Source organism: Pezoporus occidentalis, unplaced genomic scaffold (genome assembly GCF_034315485.1).
Source record: "Pezoporus occidentalis ecotype Australia unplaced genomic scaffold, CSIRO_AGI_Poc_V1 ctg791, whole genome shotgun sequence".
Classification (NCBI taxonomy): Eukaryota; Metazoa; Chordata; class Aves; order Psittaciformes; family Psittacidae; genus Pezoporus; species Pezoporus occidentalis.
In genome coordinates, this window is record NW_026916149.1 from 1 (window position 1) to 24,343 (window position 24,343).

Genomic DNA, 24,343 nt, shown 5'->3' on the forward strand with positions numbered 1-24,343 from the left:
GCACCAGCTGCTTGCACAAACATGCTGTCATGCACAAAGACTGTCTCAGCCCCCTCGGGCACTCCAGGACCAGCATAAAAGCCGGCCCAGAGCCTCTGTCCCTCACTCGCCTCTGCTGACGCCTTCTCCTGCGCGCTCAACAAGGTGAGCCTCAAGCCCCTTGCCCTCTGCTCCTGCCCCCCTGCCCCGGCTCTTCCAGCACGCTCTGCCCCAGCCTCAGCACCCCTCACGCCTCCCCAGCCCCACAGCCCCACACCAGCCTCCCCACTGCCTCGCCCTCCTGCACCACCGCCCCTCGCACCCCCACGCCCTCCGCTCTCCCCACACCCTCTCTTCCATTCTCTCCTCTCCTCTCCCCTGCCAGGGCCCCTCCACACCACAGACATGGCCTGCTACGACCTCTGCCGCCCCTGCGGACCCACCCCGCTGGCCAACAGCTGCAACGAGCCCTGTGTCAGGCAGTGCGAGGACTCCCGCGTCGTCATCCAGCCTTCCACCGTGCTGGTCACCCTGCCAGGACCCATCCTCAGCTCCTTCCCCCAGAGCACCGCCGTCGGATCCTCCTCATCCGCTGCCGTGGGCAACGTCCTCAGCGCCCAGGGAGTGCCCGTCTCCTCTGGGGGCTTCGGCTACGGCCTTGGCTACGGCTTCGGAGGCCTGGGCTGCTACGGCACAGGAAGAGGCTGCAACATCTGCTAAGGGCCATTGACAACACGCCTGAAACCACTCACGTACATTCTGGAAGCAAAGACATGGACTGAGGATACACGTCTGGGGTAATGCTGGCACACCAGTTCACCTTCTGCAGCTCCTTCCCTTGTGGCACAGAGCAAGCAGGGAAGGGGGCCCGACCAGGCTGCCTGTAACCAAGGCCCATGGACCTCCTCCTCTTCTCTCACTTTCTTCTCTGCATTGTCCCTTCTAATATGTCCCAACCTCTCTGCTGCACCGAGCCTTCTCTGCGTTACGATTACACCATGCACAGGGGAGACATGGGTGCTCCCTAGCAATAGCTGCTATGTAAAACCCTATGAGCTCTCTATGGTGCAGAAGACCTCAGTGCATGGTCACCATACTTGCACCTCACCTCTCTTCCTCCTTATGCCTGTATATTTTCATGCTTTTGTCTCAATAAAGTTCTGCATCACAACACCTCGTCCCCATTCTTCTACCATGGCTCTTCCAACTTCATGCAGCACAAAGCCAGGGCTCAACAGGCCATCAGTGTGGGTGAAAAAGGCCACCAAAATTCTCCTGGGAAATATACCACCACAACCAACAAAGACAGGCACCTGAGCTGCTTTCACAAGGTGACAGAGGTTTGAGCAAGTGCTGGCTCTAAGCCAGTCTTGAACATGGCAACACTCCCATGAGAACGCCTCTGATGGAGTCACCATAAACTGATGAGATCTTTCGCGTGAAGTCCCAGGGCCACCCACACAGGAACTCATGGCCTGGTCCCCACTTGCTGGAATGACCATGGATAGCCAATAGAGCATGCCCAAGTCACCACTCTCCTTGCTCTGAGATCCTCCTCTGACCCAGGTGTGGGTCGATGTTGCACTGACCACCTGGCTGCTTGGTCCCCATTCCAAACATGCCAGTGTACCCAGGCCAAGGTATCACCTTGCTGTGGGGTCCACAAATGCTGCCTTGGAGGTTCCCCAACCACCAGCCCCTCTTCCCTGCAGGCTCCAACACTGACCCACACAGAACGTCTCCTGACCATCATACCCCCTGCTGCAAAGTCTCTGGACCACCTCTGCAGGATACCCCAAGCCACCATCCCTATGCTCTGAGGTCACACAGAAAACACCAGTATGAGGTCACAGTCCTCCTCACCTTGGCTCAATGGGTCTCTGCACGACGCACTGTGGACAAGTGCAGGAATAAGTCTGTGACCAGCTCTGCTGCGAAGATGGGGCTCTGTGGTGGGTAGACTTTGGTTGGGCACCACGTGCTCACCGAGCTGCTCTATCACACCTCTTCCTCAACTGGAGAGGGGGACAGCAATATGACAAAAAGCTCTTGAACTAAGATAAGGTCATGGAAATCACTCACAAGCAGGAGATCACTCCAGTGGCAGCAAAACAGACTGTGCTTGGGAAATTAATATAATTTATCAAAGTTAAATTCATTTTCAAAAAGAGTAGAATTAAGAGAAGTAAAAAGAAATCTCGAAACACCTTCCCCACATTCACCTTCCCTCATGAATTACTGTTGTGGTTTAAACCCAGCCAGACAGCTTGTTCACTCAGTCCCCCCCTTTCCTCCCTCTTCCTTTCCTTCCCCCTACTCCTGGAGGGACGGAGAGGGGAACCGAAAAGAATGCAACTCCCATGGGTTGAGATAAGAACAGTTTCGTAACTAAGGTATAACACAAATCACTACAGCGACCACCAATAATAATAATAATAAAGGGAATAGCAAGGGAAGAGAATACAACATCTCAGCACCAGCCGACCGATAACTTGCCCCTCCAGCCCGACCAAGCACCGACCGATACCTCGTCCAACGCTGCAGTGCCACCCCTTCTGGGTAACTCCCAGTTCCATCCTGGGCATGACGTGCCTGTGGTATGGAATACCTCTTTGGCTAGCTTGGGTCAGGTGTCATTTCTCTGCTTCCTCCCAGCCTCCCCTCCTCCCTGGCAGAGCATGAGGCTCACAAAGTCCTTGGCCAGACCAAAACATCATTGTTATCAGCTCTGTTCCCAGGCCGAAAGAAAAAACACAGCACTGCACCAGCTACCAAGAAGGAGAAAAATGACTGCTACTGCTGAACCCAGGGCAATTATATATTCCTTTCCTCAAAGGCACAAATGGGGATGAGAAATGGGGGTTGTAGTCAGTTCAACACACATTGTTGCTAATCCTCTTTGGTCCTCACACTCTTTCCGTCCTCCATCTTGGACTCCCTTCAAAGGGAACAGCTCCATGAACTTGCTCAGCGTGTGCTCTTCAAACACGCTCTTTGAGACATGGCAGAAGCTTCTTGCATCTTCTAACAGAACCTTCGCATGTGAACCCATTAAAAGTACAACCTTACAGGCATAAAAAGGCACCAGGACACCCATAGAGCTCACCCAAAAGGAAAGAAAAGGACTACAGACAGGACTACTGACGTAGCAGCAAGTCAGGGAGGAAGCTAACGCAATGGAAGGGGGAGGCTCCCAAACTAAGATAAGGTCATGGAGATCACTCACAGGCAGGAGAACACTCCAGTGGCAGCAAAACAGACTGCACTTGGGAAATTAATATAATTTATCAAAGTTAAATTAATTTCCAACAAAGTCAGAGTAGAATTAAGAGAAATAAAACCAAATCTTGAAACGCCTTCCCCAAACCTTCTTCAAGGTTCTCCTTCCCTCATGAATTACATATTCCTTTCCCCAAAGCCGTAAATGTGGATTTGAAATGCGAGTTGTACTCAGTTCAACACACATTGTTGCTAATCCTCTTTGGTCCTCACACTCTTTCTTTTCTCCATCTTGGACTCCCAAGGGAAACAGCGTTCCATGAACTTACTCAACGCGCGTTTTTCAAACAGGCTGTTTGAGACATGGGGGAAGCTTCTTGCAACTTCTAACAGAACCTTCTCAGGTGAATCCATCACAAGTACAAACTTACAAGCATAAAAAGGCACCACGACACCCACAGAGCTCACCCAACAGGAAAGGACAGGCCTACGGACAGGATTAGTGACCTGGCAGCAAGTCAGGGAGGAACCTAATGCAATGGAAGGGGCAGCCTCTCACAGCCAGCACAGCCCCAGGGCTGCAAGGACATGGGGCCCCCTCTTCATAACCCAGCCACAAACCACAGCCATGAGTGCCACAGGATGACATCAATGATGACACCCCCATCACTCCAATACTTTTGTTGCATGTTCTGCCAAATGCCCTGACATGCACCATCAACACCAAGCCTTTGGTCTCTAATACTTGAAAGCTGCCGCCAGGGCCAGAAGGACACGTCCTCAACAGGAGGACATGAACTTCCAGAATTCTTGGAAGGAAAACACAACCACAACTAATTGCTTGCAAGGATCTGACATGCACCAGCTGCTTGCACAAACATGCTGTCATGCACAAAGACTGTCTCAGCCCCCTCGGGCACTCCAGGACCAGCATAAAAGCCGGCCCAGAGCCTCTGTCCCTCACTCGCCTCTGCTGACGCCTTCTCCTGCGCGCTCAACAAGGTGAGCCTCAAGCCCCTTGCCCTCTGCTCCTGCCCCCCTGCCCCGGCTCTTCCAGCACGCTCTGCCCCAGCCTCAGCACCCCTCACGCCTCCCCAGCCCCACAGCCCCACACCAGCCTCCCCACTGCCTCGCCCTCCTGCACCACCGCCCCTCGCACCCCCACGCCCTCCGCTCTCCCCACACACTTCCATTCTCCCCTCTCCCCTGCCAGGGCCCCTCCACACCACAGACATGGCCTGCTACGACCTCTGCCGCCCCTGCGGACCCACCCCGCTGGCCAACAGCTGCAACGAGCCCTGTGTCAGGCAGTGCGAGGACTCCCGCGTCGTCATCCAGCCTTCCACCGTGCTGGTCACCCTGCCAGGACCCATCCTCAGCTCCTTCCCCCAGAGCACCGCCGTCGGATCCTCCTCATCCGCTGCCGTGGGCAACGTCCTCAGCGCCCAGGGAGTGCCCGTCTCCTCTGGGGGCTTCGGCTACGGCCTTGGCTACGGCTTCGGAGGCCTGGGCTGCTACGGCACAGGAAGAGGCTGCAACATCTGCTAAGGGCCATTGACAACACCCTGACAACAGCAACAACACCCTGGAAGCAACACAAAGGACTGAGGATGCACATCCACACTGCTCCTGACACATCTATCTGCTGTCCACAGGTTCTACTCTCTAGGTACCAAGAAATTAAGCAGAGCCTGTGTTGCCTGGTAACATGCCCCATGGACCTCCTCCTCTCACTTCCTTCCGTGTGTCAGCCATCTGCTATGTCCAGTACTGTGAGCCACAAACAGCATCTCACAAGCTAAGAAAGATTCAGGGGACCTTTAGTGGGGTCCTCCCAATTCAGGCCAGCAAGACCACAGTGCTCTGTCAAAATCCACTGTAAACAGGAAACCTCAGGGGATGGTCGTCCTACTTGCACCTCAGACCCGCTCTCTACCACCTTATGATTTTACATTTTCACTCTTGTCACAATAAAGTTCTTCTGCATTCAAGCCTTTGATGCCTCCTCTCCTATTCTTTTACCATGGCTCTTCCAGCTTCATGCAGCACAAAGCCAGGGTTCAACAGGCCATCGGGGTGAGTGAACAAGGGCCACGAAGATTTCCCTATGAAATATGCCACCACAAGCAAACCGACCCGTGGAAGCCTTCCAGAACATGACACAAGCCCATTACTGTCTCAAAGAAAGCACTGAACATGACATTGCTCCCCTGTGCACGACTTTTATGGAGTCACCCCAGGCTCATGAGAACATTTGGATAGGGTCCCAGGGCCAACCACAAAGGAACTCATGGCCCTCTTACCGACTGCTGCGAGGACCATGGGTATCTCATGCAGGGTGCACTGGTCTCCACTCTCTTGCTCTGGGATCCTCTTCTGAGTCAGGTGTGTTTTCCTGTTACACTGACTTTCTGGCTGCCTTTTCCCCATTCCAGCCATGTCAGAGTCCCCAGGCCATGGTCTCACCTTACTATGGGGTCCACAAATGATGCCTTGCTGAGGTGCTTACGTGGCTCCCAGCCCCTCGTCACTGCAGGCCCAACAGTGCAGGGGGTCTCTGGACGGATCATCCTCCCTGCTGCTCTGTTTCTGGAACAAATCTGCAGGGGACCCGAAGCCAAGATCCCTCTGCTCTCAGGTCACACAGAAAGCCCCCAGTGTGAAGTCACAATCCTCCTTACATAGGCTCAATGGAGCCCTGCATGGGGCACTCAGAACAAGGTGCAGGAACAAGCCTGTAACCCTGTTGTCCTGTGAAGATGGGGCTCTGAGGTGATTTGAGGTTGGCTGGGCAACAAGTGCTCAGTGACTGGCTCTATCACTCCTCTTCCTCAATCGGGTAGGGGAAGAATATCCTAAGTAGACACAAGGACATGGAGATCACTCACCACGTCCCAGCACCAGCAAAACAGACTTGACTCAGTGAAATTAATTTATCAAAAGTCAAAGTAGAATTAAGGAAAATAAAAACAATTATTAAAACACCTTCCCCCAACCTCTCCCTTCTTCAGGGTTCATCTTCCCTTCCAAATTACTTACTCCCTTGTGCAAAACAGCACAGAGAGATGGGAATGGGAATTGTGGTCAGTTCACTCCACACTGTCTCTGCTCTTCCGTCCCCCTCACACTCTTCCCCTGCTCCATCATGGGGCCTCTTCCACAGGAAATAGCCCTCCACGAACTTATCTGTGCCTTTCCCACAGTCTCTATTGGACTTGGAAAAAGCTTCTGGCATCTTCACACAGAACCAACACAGCAGCCCAATGGCTACCAAAACATTTCCACCTAAACCCACTAGAGCCAGTGACAACCTCACAGGCAGAAGGGCACCAGGACACCCACAGAACTCACCCAATGAGAAAGGCCCAAAGCCAGGCTTGCTGACCCGCCAACAAGGTGAGGAGAGACTGAACACAAAAGAAAGGGAAGCTCCTCGCAGCCAGCACAGCTCCAAAGCCCAGAAAAGGATGACAGGGTTGTGAGGACATGGGGTCCCCTCTTCACAAGGCACCCACAAACCACACCACAAAAGTGCGAAGAGATGACCTCACTCACAGAAACCCATCTCTTCAGTGTTTTGGTTGCATGAACTGCCAGCTGTCCTGAAATGCACCAGCAAAACCAAGTATTCAGCCTTTATTATTTGCACTTCAAGGCTTCAAGATGTAGAATCTTGGTGTGTTTTGCTGCAAGGGTGCATTGCTGCACCATCCTGAGCTTGTTCTCCACCAGCCCCACAAAGCTCTACTCAGTAAAGCTGCTTTCCAGCATCTCAGGCTCCAGTACGTTCTGACAACAGGAGCCATTCCTCCCTACATGGAAAATTTTACATTTCTTCCTGTTCAACTTCAGGAGATTCCTATCTGCCCATCCTCCAGCACCTCCCGTTCCCTCTACATCATGGCACAACCATCCAGCATCTCAGTCTCTCTCCACATTTTGCATCATCTCTAAACCTGCTGAGAGAGCACTCAAGCCAACTGCCCACAAACACAGGTGACCCCACACCCCATGACCATGCAAGGGGAGAAAGCATCAAAGGTTTTGCAGGAATACTGAGGTAAACAACAGAGCAGCACTCTCCTTGTCCACAAAACTCATCATTTCAAAGTAGAACACCCTTACAAAGGTGGTCTCCTTACAAGGTGCCCCACATCAAGCACTTCATCAAACCAGAGGCCAGGCTGCAAACGTGCCACTCGTAAAAGAGGGTAGCACTAAAATTGGGCCAAGACAAACTTTTGGACGGATTGGAAGTGCTCCCCACATCACAGGAATAACCAGATCTCAAGCACAGTTTCCAGGAACACAGCCTGCTGTTGCAAACTGCCCTGCCCTGACACGGCTACGAGGACATGGGAAACCTCTTCACAAGGCACCCACAAACCACAGCACAAAAGTGCTAAGAGATGACCTCACTCACAGAAACCCACCTCTTAATGCTTTGGTTGCATGTTCTGCCAAGTGTCATGAAACGCGCCGTCAACACCAAGACTTTGGCCTTTAATATTTGCACTTCAAGGCTGCCGCCAGGGCCAGATGGACACGTCCCAACAGGAGGACATGCCAAGGGAGCGTTGTGGGAAGGAGAACACGCCCCAGCTCATGACTTGCCAGGCTGTGGCACGCACCAGCTGCTTGCTGACAAATGCTGCCATGCGCAAAGGCTGTCCCGCCCCTCGGGGACCAGCATAAAAGCCGGCCCAGAGCCTCTGTCCCTCACTCGCCTCTGCTGACGCCTTCTCCTGCGCGCTCAACAAGGTGAGCCTCAAGCCCCTTGCCCTCTGCTCCTGCCCCCCTGCCCCGGCTCTTCCAGCACGCTCTGCCCCAGCCTCAGCACCCCTCACGCCTCCCCAGCCCCACAGCCCCACACCAGCCTCCCCACTGCCTCGCCCTCCTGCACCACCGCCCCTCGCACCCCCCGCCCTCCGCTCTCCCAACACCCTCTCTTCCAATCTCTCCCCTCTCCTCTCCTCTCCTCTCCTCTCCCCTCCCCTGCCAGGGCCCCTCCACACCACAGACATGGCCTGCTACGACCTCTGCCGCCCCTGCGGACCCACCCCGCTGGCCAACAGCTGCAACGAGCCCTGTGTCAGGCAGTGCGAGGACTCCCGCGTCGTCATCCAGCCTTCCACCGTGCTGGTCACCCTGCCAGGACCCATCCTCAGCTCCTTCCCCCAGAGCACCGCCGTCGGATCCTCCTCATCCGCTGCCGTGGGCAACGTCCTCAGCGCCCAGGGAGTGCCCGTCTCCTCTGGGGGCTTCGGCTACGGCCTTGGCTACGGCTTCGGAGGCCTGGGCTGCTACGGCACAGGAAGAGGCTGCAACATCTGCTAAGGGCCATTGACAACACGCATGAAACCACTCACATACATTCAAGAAGCAAAGACATGGACTGGAGATGCATGTCTCTGCTGGTTTTGATGAGTGGACCTGCCCACAACAGCTTCTAATCTCAAGGTACCAGGAGAGGAAGCAGGGCTGGGGGCCAGACCAGCCTCTTTGCATCATATCGCATAGATCCTCCTCTTTTTACACTTCTTTCTGTGCATCATTCCTTTGGTGATGTTCAGTACTTTCTGCTATTAAAAACATCTCAAAGGCAGAAAACACTGGGGGAAACTTCAGGGATCTGCTCCTTCTGCAAAGTAGGAAGGCCTTGATACTCTGGCATAGTCTTCTGCAAGCAGAAGACCTTGACAGATGGTCACTCTACCTGCACATCAGATCCTCTTTCTTCCACTTGGTGATTCTGACTTCTCAACCCTTTTTCCTCAATAAAGTCCTCCTGCATCCCAGCCTGAAAAGCCTCCTCTTCCTTTCTTTTACCAAGGATCCTCCACCTTCACCAATCAAAAGTCAGGTCTCTACAGGCCATTAGGTTTGGTGGAAAAGGGCCACTAGTCATCTCCTAGGATAAATGCCAGGACACCCAACAACAATACACAGTGGCAGGTGGAGGCCTTCCAGAACATGACACATGCCCATCCACTGGCTCAAAGAAATGATTTGATGTGATAACGCTCCCCTCTGCATACCTTGACTACCAGCACACACTTGACTAACTCAAGTTAGAGTTAGTAGCTAGGGTGTCCAGCTACAGCAGCGTGTCTTAGACATGGACAGTTGGGTTGTCAGTAGCTTCCACCTTGGAGACTTCACAACCTCTTCCACTCATTGACCTTCCTTACACTAAAAAAGGATTTCCTTCTTTGCCCATGGAATTTCACCTTTTTTTCCCTTGTGCCCACAGCCTCTTGTCTTGCCACTGACCACAAGCCTCTGGGCTCAGCCCTTCAGCCACTTTGCAGTCCTCCTCACAGGGCTCTTTCACAACCCAGACTTTCTCTGCTTACAAGGAGCGTGTAATGGGAGACAGTGACAAAGGCTTCCTTCAAGGACAGCTCAGCAATAGACACTGCTCTAACCTCTGCCAACACCCAGTGGCTTCAACAGAGAAGACACAGAGGTTGGTCAAGGACAATTTCCATTCCCAAAATCCACACCTAAACCACAGCCCGTCACCCTGACCTTGCTGGGCATGGCACTGCTCTCCAGGAAGGTTTCTTCTGTCACCTTCTGTGGGAATGAGGTCAGGCTCAACAGCCTCTACTTTCTAAGAATGTACCTCCAGATCTTCTTCACAATGAGGGGCATGAGTTCTCTCCCAGCCTACTGGAACTGCTCCCAGGCACCACAACTTGCTCCAGGAGCTCCATGTCTCTCTTCTACTCAACACAGAACTCCAGCTGATGCTCACCAGGGATTAGTAGAGTGTCCATTCCACCCCTTGCTGCAGGGTGAGATACCTACTCTCCAAATTCCTTCTCTGCACTTCTCATTCTGATCTAGTCCACTTCAAACACTATCTCACAGCCTAAACCCCACTGGGAATCTCTAGTGCACTGCTCCCTCTGTGGGACACAAAAACCTCACGATTCAGGCAACACCTGCTACACACAGGGGACCCAGCTGATGGTTGCCCTACTTTTAGGTTACACTGTTTCCCTTGGCTCTCCTGCCTTTTCACCATTTTCTTCATCAATAAACTTCTCCTGCATCCAAGCCTCACCCAGCTGCAGGGGCCCCCAACCACCATCCCTCTGCTCTGAGGTCCCACCACAACCAGCTAAAACCTCACAAACTCAAAGGACATATAGACACCAACAGAGCTCATCCAGAAAGGACAGGCCTGAAGACAGACTTAGTGACCTGGCAACAAGGCGGGGAGGGACTCAATGTGATGGAAGGGGCAGCCCTCACGGCCAGCACAGCTCCAAAGCCCAGACCAGCCTGAGAGGGCTGCGAGGACATGGGTCCTGCTCTTCACAAGGCACCTCCAATCCACAGCACACAAGTGCCACGGGATGACCTCACTGACAACACCAAACCTCTTCAATGCTTTGGCCCTGCTTACTGCCCGCCCTAACAAATGCCATCAGCACCAGGCCTTTGACCTTTCAAACTCAACAGCCTCTACTTTGCCAGAAACTACCTCTTGATGTTCTTCATGATATGAGGGCATGCAGTCCATGGAACTGCTCCCAGGCACCATGACTTGCTCCATGAATTTCATGTCTTTCTCTGGGGAGCCCAGAATTAGACACAGAACTCCAGGTGATGTTCACCAGGGATCAGCAGAGTGTCCATTCCTCCCCTTGCTGCAGTTACCATTGGTATCTCATGCAGGGTGCCCAGTTCAGCATCCTCCTTGCTCTGGAGTCTTCCTCTGACCCAGATGTGGGTCCTTGTTATACTGATTTTCTGGCTGCATGGTCCCCATTCCACACACACCAGAGTTCCCAGGCCATGGTCTCACCTTGCTATGGTGTCCACAAATGATCGCTAGGGGGATGCTCAGGCCACCAGCCCCTCTTCAATGCAGGGTCCAGCAGTGCAGGAGGTCTTCAGACCGCTCTTCCTCCCTGCTGCAGAGTCTCTGGACCACCTCTGCAGGGGCCCCCAAGCCACCATCCCTCTGCTCTGAGGTCACACAGAAAGCCCCCAGTGTGAGGTCACAGTGCTCCTCACCTTGGCTCAACGAGGCCCTGCATGAGGCAATGGGGACAAGGTGAAGGAACAAGCCTGTGACCCTGCTCTGCTGTGAAGATGGGGCTCTGTGGAGCTGCATGGCAAAGGAGCTGGTGGTGTGGTGATAGTCACTTGTGCCACCCTCCTACCTCTCTTCCTTCCAGCCGGGGCCCTCAGTGTCAGATCTTTGGGTACCAAAGATCACGAGTTATCATCAGTCTGTCTTCTCCATTGTTGCTTTTATTTCTCACTTTATAAAATGCTCCTGCAAAACACGTGAGCTCTGGGCTGAGACAGGAACTCACAGTCTCCAGGGCTATTGGTAGCACTGAAATAGTCATAGAATCATAGAATGGTTTGGGCTGGAAGGGACCTTAAAGCTCATCCAGTTCCACCCCCTGCATGGGCAGGGACACCTTCCACTAGAGCAGGGTGCTCCAAGCCCCTGTGTCCAACCTGGCCTTGAACACTGCCAAGGATGGGGCAGCCACAGCTTCTCTGGGCACCCTATGCCAGTGCCTCAGCACCCTCACAGTAAAGAACTTTTGCCTTATCTCCAACCTGAACTTCCCCTGTTTCAGTCTGAACCCATCACCCCTTGTCCTATCACTGCAGTCCCTGATGAAGAGTCCCTCTCCAGCAGCCTTGCAGCCCCCTTCAGACACTGGAAGCTGCTCTGAGGTCTCCATGCAGCTTTTCTTCTCCAGGCTGAACAGCCCCAATGTTCTCAGCCTGGCTCCATACAGGAGGTGCTCCAGCCCCTCATCATCCTCGTGACCTCCTCTGGACTTGCTCCAACAGCTCCATGTCTTTCTGATGTTGAGGACCCCCAGAACTGCACCCAGTGCTGCAAGTGGGGTCTCACAAGAGCAGAGGGGCAGGATCACCTCCTTCAACCTGCTGCTCACACTCCTTTTGATGCAGCCTCATTGAGGAGCTTGATTCAGCTCCTCTTCATGTATAACCAACAGAAAACAAAGCCAAGGAATAGCAGCTCTTATGAGCCATAGTTGTTCCCTTTGGATTCTATCCAGCTTGACATCAGCCCTCAGACTGGAACGGGTAGTAGGATCTCACCTCCCTGCAGCCCTGCGACATGCCCGAGCAGTCAGGCCCGGAGGGATGTCTGCCTCATGCTTCAAAGCGTGTCTCAGCCCAAACTTGCTCCAAAGCTGCTTATTTTGGGCACAGTCAGCTCAGACGGGTTCAAGGGAGCACTGGGAGGAGGCTCACAGCCACGTTCCCCTCTGCCCAGCACCAGCACATGCCTCCCCCATCCACCCTGGGGATCCAGGTCTGTTTGGCTGCGCCATCCTTAGGAGACCCTAAGTTAGGCAGGCAGCAGGAGGGATGTGAAACAGGTCCTAATGGGACTCTCGGCCATGCAGCCCGGACCCATGTCTCAAACAAGCACCCAAACCCCATTGTGGTTGCAGCCACATGTGGACTTTCCCCTTGTCTCCCTCCTTCAAGAGGACTGGACTCAGCAGAACCTAATGTGATGATGGTGAGGATGTTCTTGCACAGCAGCTCCTCCTAGTCCCATGAACTATGAGTCTCCAAGGAGTCAGACTCATTCTTGTTCCAGCCCAAGTCAGAAATTCTCCATATTCACTATGAGAAACCACCCAATGTCAGCAAGAGCAAGGAAAAGCTGTGGCCATCGCTCCCCTTCCCACCCCAGCCTTCCCCTTTGGGGCTCTGCAAGCCTGTCCCCATTGCCAAGAGGCTGCATGTTGGTGGGGAGCAACCCACAATCCCTATGGAAACTGGTGGGAGCTCAGCTGCTTGGGATAAAATGGACCAAAGCCAGAATGGAGGGAGGCACATGACCTGGAAAACAGCCATAGAACTGGAATCCAAGTGGGAGAGGGATGCTTAGAGCTGGTGTGTCTCACCTGGGTTCCTGGAGCTCAACCACAACCATACGGCATCCTCACATTCCACGCTGGGATAGGCTGCATCCAGGCAGTTCATACCCATCTGCCCCACTTTCCTCAGAGAAATGGGGAAGGCAGAGCAGGGAGTGGGGCTGGAATCCAAAAAAAGGTCACCCACAAGGAAGCTTCATTATGGAAACCACACGTCATGAAGCAGCGTTTCTCTGGTGGTGATGGGATCTGGCCAAGCTTTACCCTGCCTGCTGCAAGCTCCTGGGCTGTCCTCTGGTTTGGGGCATGCAGAAGACCTGCCCAGCTGAGCTCAGCCAAAAAGGGTTATCCCTAAGTAGTGCCCAAAGCTCCTGGGAAGCTGCAGGAAGCTCCCAATAGCACCTGTAACATCTTCCTCAGCCTTTTCCATTGCCCTGGCTCATCTATCAGATGCCCCACCATTGGAAGTGTTCAGGGTCACACTGGATGGGGCTTGGAGCGACCCAGTCACACACACACCCCCCATCAGGAAAACTCGGGTCGTTTTTAATCTCAGTTTAAGTTCATTACAGATGAGTAAACCTTTTCCCATCGAATTCCCTTTTGATGAGCCCTTTGTGTTAGCGAGGAGAGAAGGGAACCGCCACCCCCTTCCCGCTGCCACCTTCCCATTCCCTTTCCCTTTCCACTCCCTTCCCTTTCCCCACTTCCCATTGCCTTTCCCTTCCCAGGTCCCTGTGTCTCCGGCTCGGTGGCAGGTCCCGGTGTGTCCGGTGCTGATGGAGGTCCCGGTGTGTCCGGTGTCCCGATGCTGTGGCAGGTCCCGGTGTTCCCGGCACCGTAGCCGGTCCCGGTGTGCCCCGACGCTGTAGCAGATCCCGGTGCTCACGGTGTCCCCGGTGCTGTAGCCGGTCCTGGTGTGTTCCGACGCTGTAGCCGGTCCCGGTGTGTCCCGATGCTGTAGCCGGTCCCGGTGTGTCCCGATGCTGTGTGCTGTAGCCGGTCCCGGTGTGTCCCGATGCTGTGGCAGGTCCCGGTGTTCCCGGTGCTGGGGCCGGTCCCGGTGTGCCCTGACGCTGTAGCACATCCCGGTGCTCCCGGTGTGTCCCGATGCTGTGGCCGGTCCCGGTGTGTCCCGATGCTGTGGCCGGTCTCGGTGTGTCCCGACGCTGTAGCAGATCCCGGTGCTCACGGTGCCCCGATGCTGTGGCCGGTCCCGGTGTGTCCCGATGCTGTGGCTGGTCCCAGTGTGTCCCGACGCTGTAGCCGGTCCCGGTGTGTTCCGAAGCTGTGGCCGGTCCTGGTGTGTCCCGATGCTGTGGCCGGTCCCGGTGTGTCCCGACGCTGTAGCCGGTCCCGGTGCTCACGGTGTCCCGATGCTGTGGCCGGTCCCGGTGTGTCCCGATGCTGTGGCCGGACCCGCTGTGCCCCCGGTGCTGTGGCCGGTCCCGGTGTGTCCCCGGTGCTGTGGCCGGTCCCGGTGTGTCCCGACGCTGTAGCCGGTCCCGGTGCTCACGGTGTCCCGACGCTGTAGCCGGTCCCGGTGCTCACGGTGTCCCGATGCTGTGGCCGGTCCCGGTGCTCACGGTGTCCCCGGTGCTGTGGCCGGACCCGGTGTGTCCCGATGCTGTGGCCGGACCCGCTGTGTCCCCGGTGCTGTGGCCGGTCCCGGTGTGTCCCGATGCTGCGGCCGGTCCCCGTGCTCCCTGTCGAGGACTCCATTTCCCGAGCAGCCGAGCGGCGGCGCCCGGTAACGGCAGCAGGAAGTGCTGCCGAGCACAGCTGCGAAGAGCCGAGCCGAGCCGAGTTCAGCCGAGTGCAGCCGAACGGGCCGAGAAAGCCGAGCCCCTCCGGACCGAGCCCAGTCAAGCCCTTCCGGGCCCAGCCGAGCTCCGCCGAACGGAGCTGAGGCTCCGAGCCGAACGGAGCCGAATCCAGCCGAGCGCTGCCGGGGAGCCGAACGGAGCCGAATCCAGCCGAGCCCCGTTCCGGGGTGAGACGGAGGTCCTCGCCCCACCAAGGAGCGTTTCGGTGGGCACCCCCCCTACCACCACGGGAGTACTCGGTGGGTGCAGGGATGGGGGGCCCCCGGAGGGGAGGGATGGGGGGGCGGGGATGGGGGGTGGGAAGGAGTGAGGTGCGGACGTGGAGTTTGGGGTGCATGGGAGATACGGGGTTCAGAGCTGGGGTTTGGAGAGATGTGGGGTTCATAGCTGAGGTTTGGGGTGCAGGGGAGATATGGGGTGCGGACCTGGGGTTTGGGATGAAGGGGAGTTGTGGGGTGCAGATCTGGGTGCAGACCTGGAGTGTGGGGTGCAGGGGAGTTGTGGGGTGCAAACTTGAATGATGACCTGGGATCTGGGGTACAGGGGGAGGTGTGGGGTGCAAACCTGGGGTTTGGGGTGAAGGGGATTTCTAGGGTGCAGACCTGGGGTTTAGGGTGCAGGGGGGATGTGGGGTGCAGGCATGGAGTTGGGGTGCAGGGGAGACATGGGATTCAGACCTGGGAGTTGGGGTGCAGGGGAGATACGGGGTGCAGACCTGAGTGCAGACCTGAGATTTGAGGTGCAGGGGGAGATTTGGGGTTCAGGCCTCATTCCTGGGTTACAGGAGGAGAACTGGAGCACAGGCCTGGGGTACGGGGGGGGGGGTTAGGGTGCAGACCTGAGATTTGAGGTGCAGGGGGAGACCTGGGGTGCAGACCTGGGACCCATGCATGGGGTGTGTTGGGTGAGCCTCCCTTTTTGGAGGCCGGGCAGTGCTGTGTGTCACAACGTGGCAGCATCTGGCTCCAGCCCAGGTGCCACCTCCACAGGAGGAGCCCGTGGGGCCACCAACCAGCTCGTTCATTAGCAACCAGAGCTGACGAGTTTCTGCCGCCCCGGCACCGCCAGGCTCCCCTCTTCCTCTTTCCTTCCTGCTTGGGCTTGAAGAAGAGGGTAAAGGGCCACCTAAAATTGATCCCGTGGGCATGATGCTCATAGGTGCCCACACCAGAGTGGGGGTGAGCTCGGTGGTCCATAGCCAGGACGCTCAAGGTGACCCCAGCTTATTTCCCCTCTATTCCACATAGGGTTTTGGCCACGATGGAGGTGACGGAGCCGGCGGCCAGACGCATCCTGGTGACGGGTGGCACTGGCTTGGTGGGGAAAGCCATTGAGAAGGTGGTGGCTGATGGAGAGGGGCGGCCGGAGGAGGAGTGGATCTTTGTGTCCTCCAGAGACGCCGACTTGACGTGAGTTGATGGGGTTTTCCCTTGGGAAGCCTCCAATCTCCTCCACTGACCCCACTGAACCCCAACATCTCCCACCTCAGGAGCGCCACAGAGACCAAGGCCCTGTTTGAGCAGCACAAGCCCACCCATGTCATCCATCTGGCTGCAATGGTTGGAGGTCTCTTCAAAAACATCCGCTACAACCTGGATTTTTGGGTGAGCACCCAGGGAATGGGCACTATCAGGGTCCCTGGGGGTGCTGCAGCCCCGAGGTGGGACATAGAGACATGGCTTGATCTGCTCCAATGGCTAAACCAGGTCTCCTCTGGTTTCTGGAGCTGCTTATGGGTTATTACCCATAGGGTGCAGGGTTGTGGGGAGCACAGAGCTTGGATTTGGTGGACTCACTCCACAGATCTCACACTCGCCTCCATCCCTAGAGGAGAAACATCCATATCAACGACAACGTCCTGCATTCAGCGTATGAGACAGGGGTGCAGAAGGTGGTCTCCTGCCTTTCCACCTGCATCTTCCCGGACAAGACAACGTATCCCATTGATGAGACCATGGTGAGCATCTCCTGCACCATGCACAGCCCTGAAGAGGTCCCTGCCCTGCTTAACTCTGCTCTGTCATCCCCAGATTCACAACGGGCCACCTCACAGCTCCAACTTTGGCTACTCCTATGCCAAGAGGATGATTGACATCCAGAACAGGTATGAGGGAACAGATAGGAGAGCCCTTGTAGGATGTAAGCACCCATCAGTTATCAGGGCAAAGGGAATTCCATGGGATTCCCAGTAATTGAACAGAGCTGGGGGAGATAACCTGGGCTCGGCACATAGAGATGCAGGTCAAAGGAGATGATCCTGCCTCTCTACTCTGCTCTTGTGAGACCCCACTTGCAGCACTGTGTGCAGTTCTGGGGTACTCAACATCAGAAAGACATGGAGCTGTTGGAGCAAGTCCAGAGGAGGCCACGAGGATGCTCAGGGGCTGGAGCACCTCCTGTATGGAGCCAGGCTGAGAACACTGGGGCTGTTGAGCCTGGAGAAGAGAAGCTGCGTGGAGACCTCAGAGCAGCTTCCAGTGTCTGAAGGTGGCTACAGGGATGCTGGAGAGGGACTCTTCATTAGGGACTGGAGTGATAGGACAAGGGGTGATGGGTTCAGACTGAAACAGGGGAAGTTCAGGTTGGAGATAAGGAAGAAGTTCTTTACTGTGAGGGTGCTGAGGCACTGGCACAGGGTGCCCAGAGAAGCTGTGGCTGCCCCATCCCTGGCAGTGTTCAAGGTCAGGTTGGACACAGGGGCTTGGAGCACCCTGCTCTAGTGGAAGGGGTCCCTGCCTGTAGCAGGGGTTGGAGCTGGATGAGCTTTAAGGTCCCTTCCAACCCAAATCATTTTGTGCTTCTGGAGACAGCTCCATGCTGGAGGGGGGTGACCACAGTTGTTTGACCTCCCCTCCTCTCACCCAGGGGCTACTTCGAGCAGCACGGCTGCCGCTTCACTGCCGTCATCCCCACCAATGTCTTTGGACCACATGACAACTTCAACATCGAGGATGGCCACGTCTTGCCAGGGCTCATCCACAAGGTCTACCTGGCTAAACGTGAGTGCAGCAGGACTGCTTACGGCTTTTTGGGGGGGTTCCCCTCCTATCTGCTCTGCAGGGTAGCTGGGATGAATGGAGGTGGCTCTGATGCTCATGGACTTGCTCTCCCTTCCTCCTACAGAGAATGGCTCTGCTCTGACCATCTGGGGCACAGGCAAGCCCAGGAGACAGTTCATCTACTCCCTGGTATGGCCTTGGGGACCACTCTCCTCCCATGGCTTGGGGAGGGCAGGGTATGGGGCTTAGGGGACCATTGGAGTCCACCTGGGTTGTCCTGGGCAGCGTTGGCCGTCCTCAGGGCTTGGTCCTCTTGTGATGGGAGGGCTGGGGGCAATAGACACCCCCTAAGAACCATTTGCCCTTCCACAGGACCTGGCCAGGCTTTTTCTCTGGGTCCTACGGGAATACGATGAGGTGGAACCCATCATCTTGTCAGGTAAGACCCCATAATCCCCCCTCAACCCCTTCGCAAGAGGATGGGGCCACCAGCCTCAATCATGCCCATCTCCACAGTGGGCGAAGAAGATGAAGTGTCCATCAGGGAGGCAGCAGAAGCTGTTGTGGAGGCCATGGACTTCAGGGGAGAGCTTCTTGTATCCTTCACCACAGGTTGGACCCCTTGTTCGTGGGGCTGCTGCAGCATGGGCAGCACCTCACTTTCCACCAGCATCCATAGGGCTCTAGGAAAGATGCTGTGGTCCAGAGCATCCCTCCCATAGGACACAGTGGGACAAAGCAAGACCTGTTCTTTCCCCTTAACCCTTCCTATCCCAGTTTGACACCACCAAGGCCGATGGGCAGTTCAAGAAGACAGCCAGCAATGCCAAGCTACGGCGCTACCTGCCCAGCTTCCAGTTCACACCCTTCAGGCAAGGTGAGATGGGGTCTCCATGAAACACTGAGGTCCTACCCACCACAGTTACCCTTGGTGGCATCAGGGTAGACCATCCTTTCAGTGGGGGCTTATAAGAAAGATGGGGACAGACTGTGTAGTAGGGCCTGTTGTGGTAGGACAAAGGGAATGGGTTATAGAATGAGTTGGATTGGAAGGGACATTAAAGCTCATCTACTTCCAATCCCTTACCATGGGGAGGGACACCTTGGTTGCTCCAAGCTCCATCCAGCCTGGCTTTTTTAGTGGTTTTAAACTAAAAGAGGAAGAAATTGTTTGTGGTGAGGGTGGTGAGACACTGGACCAGGCTGCTCAAAGAGGTGGTAGATTTCCCATCCCTGGCAATGTTCAAGGCCAGGTTGTACTGGGCTTGGAGCAAGCTGCTCTACTGGTAGGTGTCCCTGCCTATGGCAGGGGGCTGGAACTGGATGAGCTTTAACACAAACCATTCCATGCCCAAACTGCATTCCCAATCCCAAACCTATTCCATCTTCTCCCTCCCAGCCGTGAAGGAGACCTGTGCCTGGTTCAGCACCAACTACGCCAATGCCAGGAAGTGATGGGTCAATGCTGCGCCGGCATCATCCTCTTCAACTCAGGGTTGTCCTTTGCTGGGGCAGAGGACAGGGCTGGGGGCGGGGGGGGACACAACACAGTGACATTTCCAAAGTACAAAAGGGCCACCAGAGCCCACTGTGAAGCCACCATGGTCCCACCTCCTGCTGGGAGCAGTGTGGGATGCTCAGTGCAGGTGGAAAGAAGGTTTGGGCACCCCAAAAGGTGCTGGGACCCCAGACTCGATGGTAGCAACCAAGTGGAGCCACCACCTTGGCTGTGTCCAAGAAGCTGGTGGCTCTGGCTGAGGTCTAATGGGTTACACTACTAATTAGCTGTAATTAGGCTGTAATAAAGGGAAGGGGATCAGGGTTCCTCTGGCACAGGAATGGCAACCAGGCCTTTGCTGTTGGTTTTGGCCCATGCAGATGATCCCAAAGCCCCAGCGTCAGAATGGGGGGACACCAGAATGGGGGAAGCTCCAGCTGTAAATAGGGCATTTATTAAAATGGATGAAATAGGTTAAAAGTGGTGGGATGAGGAACATCTGCTCTGCAGAACAGTCCCATACCCACGTCAAATGGCACCTTCAGGGTCCTGAGCACCACCACGTGCTCTCCAGCAGGACCTGGAAGAGCCAAAAGAGGGTTTAAAACCCCTCTGGGAAGGAGTAGAGGGTCAAACATGGGGAGATGAGCCCATGACCAAGCTGCTGCATGAGGTTCAACCAATGGCATGGACATGGCAGAAGTCCTGGCCAGGGATGGCTTTCTTCTGGCATCGCTGCCCGGCCCTGGTGAGCCCTTGGCATAGGGACCGTGGGGACAGCAAGGACCTAACAGCAGAGGAGAGACTCATCAGCACCCCAAAAAGCCTCCCCAGCAGGGTTGTCCCCCCAGTGTCAGGTCACTGACAATGACACCAACCCCTGGTGGCCCTGGATAAGGGATGTCCTCTATGGATGGGACTCACATGCCACTGGACTTGCTTGGGCTGCAGGGTTTGGGCTCCCAGTGCTTCCCAGTGCCCACGGACACCTCCAGCATCTCCTGCTTGGAGAAGAAGGGGTTTAGACAGGGCATCCTCCATCCCCGCTGACAGCCTTGTCCTGCAGGAGATGTCCCTTTGTCCCCTGAGGACACATGGATCGTACAGGACACCCCCTTCCACCCAAAGTTTGTCCCTGTGTGTCTTGTCCCCAGCCCTGGCCCCTCTCCCAATGGGGTGTCCTGCACCCACGAGTATGGTCGTGATGAGGACCTGACCCTCAAGGGGACCCCAAGAGCAGGGTCTGGCCCCACCTGGGTACATCCCACCCCACACTTACCCTCCTCGAGCTCAGCTTTGTCCTCCAGCCCCCATGGGGGGGTGACGTGTGTCCTGCTGTGCTGGGGAGGTCCCCTGCCATGGCTGAGGGCTGCTCCGGGCTTGGCTCTGCAGGAACATGGCATTGGTGCTGACACTCCCATCACTGCTGGGCCCAGGCCAGCAGGGAAACACAGACATGACCCAGCACAGGATGGGGACACGCTGGAGCTTCAGACCCCAGCGCCCTCCCCACCTCATGGTCATCTCTCCCATGTCCTCCTGCCTGGACACTCTCACCTTGCAGGCAGCTCATCTCCACCGTGTCCAGTTCCTCCTGCAGCAGCTTCATTCCACACTGCCTACGTGGGGAGGAGGAAAACCAGAGCCCCGTCACCTTGGTCCTTCCGTGTCACCATCATGACCCCTGTCTCCAACTTCCCCACACCCTCCTTTGGGCAGAAATAGGGCAGGGAAGTGGAATGAGGTGGCCAGAAGCTGCAGACAAGCCACCAAGATGTGTCCTGTCTGTTCCTGGGGACCAATGGTGGCAGCAGGATGGGACACCAACGATGGGGCCTAACAGCAATTAAGGATGCTGTGCCCATGCCCCCCAACCATCTCCTACCTGTTTGGGGTGTAGTTGAGCCAGTGATGGGGTTCTTCCTGGAGAAGCAGCAACCATGGTGCCTGCACAGCACCACCACTGTAAACTGCCACCAGCCACTGCCCTGTGGGGAACAGAGGGGGTGGGAGAGGACAGAGCACCCCCAAGTTGATGTATCCCCAACCATGCCCTCCCAACATCCATCCCCACCTGCCAGAGCAAGGGCCAGGAGGCTGGAGAGCTCTGCGATGCTGAGGACCCCACTGAGGGCGCTGGAGATGAGGAAGAGGAGGAGGATGATGACACGGGGCAGCGTGGGAACCAGTAGTGAGACCAGCAGCATGAAGTAGGAGACATAGAGGATGCAGGTGGAGATGACACTTGAGCTCTGACCTGTGGGACAAGGAGCAAGAGCTTGGTACCCACCAGCACCCATCCATGCTCCAGCACCCATCCCCACCTCACCACGTGGGTTGAGGGTGCTGTGGACGTGCTGTAGGTGGTTCTCCATCTGGTTCTGTGCATCCTTCACAGCTGCCAGCATCAGCACCAGGCTCTCCTTGAGCTTCTGCACCTTCTCCATCAGCTCCTCCGACCGGCGCTGCTCAGTCAGGAGAAGGTCCAGGTTGCCCTCTGCATGTGGAGCTGGGATGAGCTGGAGAAGCTGCATCCAGGGGTATCCTGGTGCAAAAATAAGCTGGGAATGGGGTTTGCCACGCTCCCACCTCGTTTGGAAGAGGCATCCTGAGCTCTTTGCTGCTCATCGTTGGAGAGGACAACCTGCTGGCCTGGAGCCGCACGGATGCTCATCCGCCCTATAGGGATGCACAAGAGGTTGGGTTGGTCCCCAGAGCGGGACACAGGGATGAAGCAGCATCCTGCTGATGGCTCTTACCCATCCTCTGGGTGATGTCCTCCACGAGCTGGGCCAGCCGGTGCTGCTCGCTGCTGCTGAGGGTCTCATCCTGCACCGGCTCCTGCAGGTTGTGGTGGATGGGGGTCTCCAGACATGGTTGCAGACCCCCATCCGGTGGCTTCCCCTGCCCCTCCCGAGGTCAACGTCGGCGTGGCGATGATGGGATGTGGCTCCACAGCCCCCCGTGGCGATGCCCATGTACAACAGGGGCTGTCCCCATGGGCATCCCAAAATGAGCCCCCGGTGTTGAACCTCCATCCCATGGCACTGAGGAAAGAGACTTGGGAAAAGCCTTTGGAAGCAAGGAAGAATGGAGGTGGGAAGGGGGTTGGTAGTGGAAACCTGTATCTGCAACAGGGGAAATGGACTAAATAGGGCTGGTTTTGACCCAAAATGAGGAGGGGAGGCTGAGCAGAGGTGGTTGGGTGCTCCTCAGGCTCTGCAGCTACAAGGAACAGGTTCACCAGCAGCTCGGGTACCTCCTTCTCACTGAGGTTGCTGTGGGACAACTGGAGCTGCACCATGATGGCAGCACTGGAGTCACCCATGGGTGCTGCCAGCACAGCCAAGGTGATGAGGGCTAAAAAGGGGTTGGGTTTGGGTGCAAAATAAAGAGAAACAGTGTAAGGACACCCCAGCACTTGGCCTTCACCCCCAAACCCATCCCATACCAACACAGGGCACCCCACATCTGGCAAAGGGAGTACCCAATCGTGGAGCGGAAGCCTCACAACCACACCTGATGGGCACTGGAGTCCGGGGGTGATGGGACCCTGAGTGAGGCTTCGTCCTGGGGCTGCTCATCCCTTGGGGTCACCTCCAAGTGGACACCTGGGGGGGTCCTCACCTCCTCTTGGAGAGTGCTGAGGCCCAGCCACCCAAACAAACTGGCTGTGGTGCAGAGGAGCAGCAGAGCCCAGCAGCTCCAGGGCAGCAGCATAATGGGGTGTGATCTGGGGGGGGGGGGGGTGACGGGACCCAAAGGCTGGGAGGTGAAACCCCAAATACAAGGACAAGCCTGGTACACACAGGGGTATAAGGGGCAGCCCAAGCTTGGAGTGGTGAGGGGGATAAAGGGAGGAGGATGGAAGGGATGGGGATGGAAGGGATGGGGATAAAGGGAGGAGGATGGAAGGGAGAGGGATAAAGGGAGGAGGACGGAAGGGATGGGGATAAAGGGAGGAGGATGGAAGGGATGGGGATAAAGGGAGGAGGATGGAAGGGATGGGGATAAAGGGAGGAGGACAGAAGGGAGAGGGATAAGGGGAGGAGGATGGAAGGGAGAGGGATAAAGGGAGGAGGATGGCAGGGATGGGGATAAAGGGAGGAGGATGGAAGGGATGGGGATAAAGGGAGGAGGATGGAAGGGAGAGGGATAAAGGGAGGAGGATGGAAGGGATGGGGATAAAGGGAGGAGGATGGAAGGGATGGGGATAAAGGGAGGAGGATGGAAGGGGATGGGGATAAAGGGAGGAGGATGGAAGGGATGGGGATAAAGGGAGGAGGATGGAAGGGATGGGGATAAAGGGAGGAGGATGGGAGAGGGATAAAGGGAGGAGGATGGAAGGGGATGGGGATAAAGGGAGGAGGATGGAAGGGATGGGGATAAAGGGAGGAGGATGGAAGGGATGGGGATAAAGGGAGGAGGATGGAAGGGATGGGGATAAGGGGAGGAGGACGGAAGGGATGGGGATAAAGGGAGGAGGACAGAAGGGAGAGGGATAAGGGGAGGAGGATGGAAGGGATGGGGATAAAGGGAGGAGGACAGAAGGGAGAGGGATAAAGGGAGGAGGATGGAAGGGATGGGGATAAAGGGAGGAGGACAGAAGGGAGAGGGATAAAGGGAGGAGGATGGAAGGGATGGGGATAAAGGGAGGAGGATGGAAGGGATGGGGATAAGGGGAGGAGGACGGAAGGGATGGGGATAAGGGGAGGAGGATGGAAGGGATGGGGATAAGGGGAGGAGGACGGAAGGGATGGGGATAAAGGGAGGAGGATGGAAGGGAGAGGGATAAAGGGAGGAGGACGGAAGGGATGGGGATAAAGGGAGGAGGACGGAAGGGATGGGGATAAAGGGAGGAGGACGGAAGGGATGGGGATAAAGGGAGGAGGATGGAAGGGATGGGGATAAGGGGAGGAG

At 56.0% G+C, this 24,343-nt stretch overlaps 5 protein-coding genes across 9 annotated transcripts; 4 read left to right on the forward strand and 1 right to left on the reverse strand.

Moving 5' to 3' along the window:
* Window positions 1-26: 26 nt before the first annotated feature.
* Window positions 27-769, forward strand: LOC134155566 (feather keratin 1-like). The gene is made up of 2 exons (XM_062602877.1): window positions 27-144; window positions 365-769. The coding sequence occupies exon 2, from the start codon at window positions 385-387 to the stop codon at window positions 697-699; it is 315 nt and encodes a 104-aa protein (XP_062458861.1). The 5' UTR covers window positions 27-144; window positions 365-384; the 3' UTR covers window positions 700-769.
* A 3,280-nt stretch (window positions 770-4,049) lies between these two features.
* LOC134155567 (feather keratin 1-like) lies at window positions 4,050-4,826 on the forward strand. Its single transcript, XM_062602879.1, has 2 exons — window positions 4,050-4,200; window positions 4,412-4,826. The coding sequence occupies exon 2, from the start codon at window positions 4,432-4,434 to the stop codon at window positions 4,744-4,746; it is 315 nt and encodes a 104-aa protein (XP_062458863.1). The 5' UTR covers window positions 4,050-4,200; window positions 4,412-4,431; the 3' UTR covers window positions 4,747-4,826.
* A 2,879-nt stretch (window positions 4,827-7,705) lies between these two features.
* On the forward strand, window positions 7,706-8,582 carry LOC134155568 (feather keratin 1-like). The gene is made up of 2 exons (XM_062602880.1): window positions 7,706-7,959; window positions 8,201-8,582. Exon 2 carries the CDS (start codon window positions 8,221-8,223, stop codon window positions 8,533-8,535), a length of 315 nt encoding a protein of 104 aa, XP_062458864.1. The 5' UTR covers window positions 7,706-7,959; window positions 8,201-8,220; the 3' UTR covers window positions 8,536-8,582.
* A 6,351-nt stretch (window positions 8,583-14,933) lies between these two features.
* Window positions 14,934-19,770, forward strand: GFUS (GDP-L-fucose synthase). Its single transcript, XM_062602876.1, has 11 exons — window positions 14,934-15,093; window positions 16,174-16,335; window positions 16,416-16,530; window positions 16,755-16,883; window positions 16,957-17,030; window positions 17,792-17,925; window positions 18,050-18,114; window positions 18,298-18,364; window positions 18,442-18,521; window positions 18,703-18,802; window positions 19,325-19,770. Exons 2-11 carry the CDS (start codon window positions 16,187-16,189, stop codon window positions 19,378-19,380), a joined length of 969 nt encoding a protein of 322 aa, XP_062458860.1. The 5' UTR covers window positions 14,934-15,093; window positions 16,174-16,186; the 3' UTR covers window positions 19,381-19,770.
* Window positions 19,771-19,855: 85 nt separating this feature from the next.
* LOC134155564 (protein brambleberry-like) lies at window positions 19,856-23,164 on the reverse strand. Of its 5 annotated transcripts, none has more exons than XM_062602873.1 (10): window positions 22,943-23,164; window positions 22,183-22,264; window positions 22,013-22,102; window positions 21,756-21,920; window positions 21,498-21,680; window positions 21,309-21,411; window positions 20,981-21,042; window positions 20,703-20,809; window positions 20,360-20,424; window positions 19,856-20,228 (listed from the first exon to the last, which is right to left on the reverse strand). In XM_062602873.1, the coding sequence occupies exons 1-10, from the start codon at window positions 23,141-23,143 to the stop codon at window positions 20,099-20,101; spliced, it is 1,188 nt and encodes a 395-aa protein (XP_062458857.1). In that variant the 5' UTR covers window positions 23,144-23,164; the 3' UTR covers window positions 19,856-20,098. The 5 variants fall into 5 exon arrangements, 4 of the variants coding, with proteins under 4 accessions (XP_062458857.1, XP_062458856.1, XP_062458858.1 ...); XM_062602872.1 differs by having other exon boundaries at window positions 21,753-21,920; XM_062602874.1 differs by having other exon boundaries at window positions 19,856-20,210; window positions 20,348-20,424; window positions 21,753-21,920.
* Window positions 23,165-24,343: the final 1,179 nt, after the last annotated feature.